Source organism: Oncorhynchus clarkii, chromosome 29 (assembly GCF_045791955.1).
Source record: "Oncorhynchus clarkii lewisi isolate Uvic-CL-2024 chromosome 29, UVic_Ocla_1.0, whole genome shotgun sequence".
Taxonomy (NCBI): domain Eukaryota; kingdom Metazoa; phylum Chordata; class Actinopteri; order Salmoniformes; family Salmonidae; genus Oncorhynchus; species Oncorhynchus clarkii.
In genome coordinates, this window is record NC_092175.1 from 47,277,673 (window position 1) to 47,284,485 (window position 6,813).

General features: G+C 45.2%; 1 protein-coding gene across 1 annotated transcript in view; it reads left to right on the top strand.

Moving 5' to 3' along the window:
* Nucleotides 1-5,098, top strand: part of LOC139388247 (polymerase (DNA directed), theta) — a 65,008-nt gene extending 59,910 nt beyond the window's left edge. The window contains exons 34-36 of the mRNA XM_071134796.1: nt 1,654-1,783; nt 4,280-4,386; nt 4,925-5,098. Of these exons, the coding sequence (XP_070990897.1) occupies nt 1,654-1,783; nt 4,280-4,386; nt 4,925-5,038 (351 nt within the window). The 3' untranslated portion in view covers nt 5,039-5,098. The remainder of the gene's footprint in view (nt 1-1,653; nt 1,784-4,279; nt 4,387-4,924) is intronic.
* The last annotated feature ends 1,715 nt before the right edge of the window (nt 5,099-6,813 follow it).

A 6,813-nucleotide genomic window follows, 5' to 3' on the forward strand; every position in this document is an offset into this window, starting at 1 on the left:
GTAGCTAACATCACACACCAGGAAACAGGTAGCTAACATCACACACCAGGAAACAGGTAGCTAACATCACACACCAGGAAACAGGTAGCTGACATTTAATCTTGGTAAAAATTCCCTGTCTTAGGTCAGTTAGGATCACCACTTTATTTTAAGAATGTGAAATGTCAGAATTAATAGTAGAGAGAATGATTGATTTCAGCTTTTATTTCTTTCATCACATTCCCGGTGGATCAGAAGTTTACGTACACTCAAATAGTATTTGGTAGCATTGCCTTTAAGTTGTTTAACTTGGGGTCAAACGTTTCGGGTAGCCTTCCACGACAAGTTGGGTGAATTTTGGCCCATTCCTCCTGACAGAGCTGGTGTAACTGAGCCAGGTTTATAGGCCTCCTTGCTCGCACATTCTTTTTCAGTTCTGCCCACAAATGTTCTATAGGATTGAGGTCAGGGCTTTGTGATGGCCACTCCAATACCTTGACTTTGTTGTCCTTAAGCCATTTTGCCACAACTTTGGAAGTATGCTTGGCGTCATTGTCCATTTGGAAGACCCATTTGCGACCAAGCTTTAACTTCCTGACTGATGTCTTGAGATGTTGCTTCAATATATCCACATACTTTTCCGTCCTCATGATGCCATCTATTTTGTGAAGTGCACCAGTCCCTCCTGCAGCAAAGCACCCCCACAACATGATGCTGCCCCCCCCGTGCTTCACGGTTGGGATGGTGTTCTTCGGCTTGCAAGCCTCCCCCTTTTTCCTCCAAAACATAACGATGGTCATTATGGCCAAACAGTTCTATTTTTGTTTCATCAGACCAGAGGACATTTCTCCAAAAAGTACAATCTTTGTCCCCATGTGCAGTTGCACACCGTAGTCTGGTTTTTTTCTGGCGGTTTTGGAGCAGTGGCTTCTTCCATGCTGAGCGGCCTTTCAGGTTATGTTGATATAGGACTCGTTTTACTGTGGATATAGATACTTTTGTGCATCTTTACAAGGTCCTTTGCTGTTGTTCTGGGATTGATTTGCACTTTTCGCACCAAAGTACGTTCATCTCTAGGAGACAGAAGACCGGTATGACGGCTGCGTGATCCCATGGTGTTTATACTTGCGTACTATTGTTTGTACAGATTAACTTGGTACCTTCAGGCGTTTGGAAACTACACCCAAGGATGATCCAGACTTGTGAAGGTCTACACATTTTTTTTTCTGAGGTCTTGGCTGATTTCTTTGGATTTTCCCATGATGCCAAGCGAAGAGGCACTGAGTTTGAAGGTCGGCCTTGAAATACATCTTCAGGTTCACCTCCAATTTGACTCAAATGATGTCAATTAGCCTATCAGAAGCTTCTAAAGCCATGACATAATTTTCTGGAATTTTCCAAGCTGTTTAAAGGCACAGTCAGCTTAGTGTATGTAGACTTCTGACCCACTGGAATTGTTATAGAGTGAATTATAAGTGAAATAATCTGTCATTTAGCAATTGTTGGAAAAATGACTTGTGTCATGGACAAAGTAGATGTCTCAACCGACTTGCCAAAACTATACTTTGTTAACAAGACATTTGTGGAATGGTTGAAAAACAAGTTTTAATGACTCCATCCTGAGTGCGTGTACATTTCTGCCTCCAACTAGCTGTGTGTGTGAATCCTCTTCAGGCGGAGCGTCAAGCTGTTAACACGACAGTCCAGGGGTCAGCCGCTGACATCGTTAAACTGGCTACCGTCAACATTCAGCAATGTCTTAGAGACACCTACCCTGCTGCTCCTCTCTCACACCAACACACAGGTAACACCTACCCTGCTGCTCCTCTCTCACACCAACACACAGGTAACACCTACCCTGCTGCCCCTCTCTCACACCAACACACAGGTAACACCTACCCTGCTGCTCCTCTCTCACACCAACACACAGGTAACACCTACCCTGCTGCTCCTCTCTCACACCAACACACAGGTAACACCTACCCTGCTGCTCCTCTCTCACACCAACACACAGGTAACACCTACCCTGCTGCTCCTCTCTCACACCAACACACAGGTAACACCTACCCTGCTGCCCCTCTCTCACACCAACACACACATTGGTCACACACACACCTACCCTGCTGCCCCTCTCTCACACCAACACACATACACACACACACAGGTAACACACACACCTACCCTGCTGCCTCTCTCTCACACCAACACACACACACAGGTAACACACACAACTACACACACACACACAGGTAACACACACACCAACACACACACACAGGTAACACCTACCCTGCTGCCCCTCTCTCACACCAACACACAAGTAACACCTACCCTGCTGCCCCTCTCTCACACACAAACCTGAAAAGTTTGCTGTGCGATGTGGAATCTTCATTTGGGAGCACCAGTGCGACTATAAGAAAATGGCCCAGATAATTGTTGCAATGATTACTGTACCACAGCCTCTGGGTGTCATAGTGAAAACACTGAGCTCTGGGTGTCATAGTGAAAACACTGAGCTCTGCTGTACCACAGCCTCTGGGTATCATAGTGAAAACACTGAGCTCTGCTGTACCACAGCCTCTGGGTATCATAGTGAAAACACTGAGCTCTGCTGTACCACAGCCTCTGGGTATCATAGTGAAAACACTGAGCTCTGCTGTACCACAGCCTCTGGGTATCATAGTGAAAACACTGAGCTCTGGGTGTCAAAGTGAAAACACTGAGCTGTGCTGTACCACAGCCTCTGGGTATCATAGTGAAAACACTGAGCTCTGGGTATCATAGTGAAAACACTGAGCTGTGCTGTACCACAGCCTCTGGGTATCATAGTGAAAACACTGAGCTCTGCTGTACCACAGCCTCTGGGTATCATAGTGAAAACACTGAGCTCTGCTGTACCACAGCCTCTGGGTATCATAGTGAAAACACTGAGCTCTGCTGTACCACAGCCTCTGGGTATCGTAGTGAAAACACTGAGCTGTGCTGTACCACAGCCTCTGGGTATCATAGTGAAAACACTGAGCTCTGCTGTACCACAGCCTCTGGGTATCATAGTGAAAACACTGAGCTCTGCTGTACCACAGCCTCTGGGTATCATAGTGAAAACACTGAGCTCTGCTGTACCACAGCCTCTGGGTATCATAGTGAAAACACTGAGCTCTGCTGTACCACAGCCTCTGGGTATCATAGTGAAAACACTGAGCTCTGCTGTACCACAGCCTCTGGGTATCATAGTGAAAACACTGAGCTCTGCTGTACCACAGCCTCTGGGTATCGTAGTGAAAACACTGAGCTCTGCTGTACCACAGCCTCTGGGTATCATAGTGAAAACACTGAGCTCTGCTGTACCACAGCCTCTGGGTATCGTAGTGAAAACACTGAGCTCTGCTGTACCATATTGACATATGGTACATATTGATGTATATATTATAGAGAGTCATGGTAGTGAGGGGTACATATTATATATTATGGAGAGTCGTGGTCATGACAGTGAGGGGTACATATTGATGTATATATTATAGAGAGTCATGGTAGTGAGGGGTACATATTGATGTATATATTATAGAGAGTCATGGTAGTGAGGGGTACATATTGATGTATATATTATAGAGAGTCATGGTAGTGAGGGGTACATATTGATGTATATATTATAGAGAGTCATGGTAGTGAGGGGTACATATTGATGTATATATTATAGAGAGTCATGGTAGTGAGGGGTACATATTGATGTATATATTATAGAGAGTCATGGTAGTGAGGGGTACATATTGATGTATATATTATATATTATAGAGTCATGGTAGTGAGGGGTACATATTGATGTATATATTATAGAGAGTCGTGGTAGTGAGGGGTACATATTGATGTATATATTATGGAGAGTCATGGTAGTGAGGGGTACATATTGATGTATATATTATAGAGAGTCATGGTAGTGAGGGGTACATATTGATGTATATATTATATATTATAGAGTCATGGTAGTGAGGGGTACATATTGATGTATATATTATAGAGAGTCATGGTAGTGAGGGGTACATATTGATGTATATATCATATATTATAGAGAGTCATGGTAGTGAGGGGTACATATTGATGTATATATTATAGAGAGTCATGGTAGTGAGGGGTACATATTGATGTATATATTATATATTATAGAGAGTCATGGTAGTGAGGGGTACATATTGATGTATATATTATAGAGAGTCATGGTAGTGAGGGGTACATATTGATGTATATATTATAGAGAGTCATGGTAGTGAGGGGTACATATTGATGTATACATTATATATTATAGAGAACCGTGGTCATGGCAGGGCTTTTAAACGTCATCGTGGGGCGTTTTTCATCCTGCAGCTTCATGATGAACTCATCTATGAGACCGCAGAGGAGGACCTCATACAGGTAACACTCTGACCTTTAACCCCTGACCTCATACAGGTAACACTCTGACCTTTAACCCTTGACCTCTACAGGTAAACCTTTAACCCCTGACCTCATACAGGTAACAATCTGACCTTCAACCCCTGATTACCTTATACAGGTAACACTCTGACCTTTAGCCCCTGACCTCATACAGGTAACAATCTGACCTTCAACCCCTGACCTTATACAGGTAACACTCTGACCTTTAACCCCTGACCTCATACAGGTAACAATCTGACCTCAAACTCTGACCTTTAACCCCTGACCTCATACAGTGTTAGGTTCTAAACAAACAGTAAAAACTACCGGACAACTAGGACAAGCTCAAACCAAGTGTATTCACCCAATGGGCCAGACATGCTCCCACCAGCACCAGTATATAAACCCCCCTCCTTCCCTCTAAACATTACATCTTTGTTGCTAGGCAGGAAGTTAAGTGATGTGGGTAATAAAATGTTCCTTCAATGGGGAGGTCTGGTAAATTATATTTCTATGTTTGTACCGTCTTTCTGTCTAGGTGGCTCAAATAGTGAAAAGAGAGATGGAGAGTGCTGTGAAGCTCTATGTTAAGCTGAAAGCCAAGGTCAAGGTGGGACCCAGCTGGGGGAACCTGCAGGACCTGGACATCTGAACAACGTCCCAATGATCTCCCCTTCCTCCCAAAGGACCTGAACAACGTCCCAATGATCTCCCCTTCCTCCCAATTATCTCCCCTTCCTCCCAACGGGCCTGAACAATGTCCCAATGATCTCCCCTTCCTCCCAAAGGACCTGAACAACGTCCCAATGATCTCCCCTTCCTCCCAATTATCTCCCCTTCCTCCCAACGGGCCTGAACAATGTCCCAATGATCTCCCCTTCCTCCCAAAGGACCTGAACAACGTCCCAATGATCTCCCCTTCCTCCCAAAGGACCTGAACAACGTCCCAATGATCTCCCCTTCGTCCCAATTATCTCCCCTTCCTCCCAACGGGCCTGAACAATGTCCCAATGATCTCCCCTTCCTCCCAAAGGACCTGAACAACGTCCCAATGATCTCCCCTTCCTCCCAATTATCTCCACTTCCTCCCAACGGGCCTGAACAATGTCCCAATGATCTCCCCTTCGTCCCAATGGACCTGAACAACGTCCCAATGATCACCCCTTCGTCCCAATGATCTCCCCTTCCTCCCAAAGGATCTGAACAACGTCCCAATGATCTCCCCTTCCTCCCAAAGGATCTGAACAACGTCCCAATGATCTCCCCTTCCTCCCAATGATCTCCCCTTCCTCCCAAAGGATCTGAACAACGTCCCAATGATCTCCCCTTCCTCCCAAAGGATCTGAACAACGTCCCAATGATCTCCCCTTCCTACCAAAGGATCTGAACAACGTCCCAATGATCTCCCCTTCCTCCCAATGATCTCCCCTTCCTCCCAAAGGATCTGAACAACGTCCCAATGATCTCAACAACTTCCCAATGATCTCCCCTTCCTCCCAATGGACCTGAACAACGTCCCAATGATCTCCCCTTCCTCCCAAAGGATCTGAACAACGTCCCAATGATCTTCCCTTCCTCCCAAAGGATCTGAACAATGTCCCAATGATCTCCCCTTCCTCCCAAAGGATCTGAACAACGTCCCAATGATCTCCCCTTCCTCCCAAAAGACCTGAACAACGTCCCAATGATCTCCCCTTCCTCCCAAAGGATCTGAACAATGTCCCAATTATCTCCCCTTCCTCCCAACGGGCCTGAACAATGTCCCAATGATCTCCCCTTCCTCCCAAAGGACCTGAACAACGTCCCAATGATCTCCCCTTCCTCCCAAAGGATCTGAACAATGTCCCAATTATCTCCACTTCCTCCCAAAGGATCTGAACAATGTCCCAATGATCTCCCCTTCCTCCCAATTATCTCCCCTTCCTCCCAACGGGCCTGAACAATGTCCCAATGATCTCCCCTTCGTCCCAATGATCTCCCCTTCCTCCCAACGGGCCTGAACAACGTCCCAATGATCTCCCCTTCAAGAGGAAGGAGGTGTTATTGGGACCTGTTGGTGACAGAGCAGAGGCACAGTATTTATGAATATCTCAAGGAGTTCCACAGTGTGTGACTTTGTTTAATGTTTGTGTCTTGAACATATTTTTTAACCAGCGTACTGAATGTAACGAGGACTTTAGTGGGTCCACATCAACCTGCTGAGATGAAGGGGAAATGTGATGTTTTCATCCCAGTAATACTGATATAACAGGGTGTGGTTACTGTCCACTATAAATAATATTGATATAACATGGTGTGGTTACTGTCCAGTAGAGATAAACCAATATTCCTGATATGAAGAATAAATTACTAATCTTCTGTGAAATTGTAAGTTATGATTCTTGGTTGAGTTGAATGAAACTCAGAAAATGCTTCTAATTACATCCT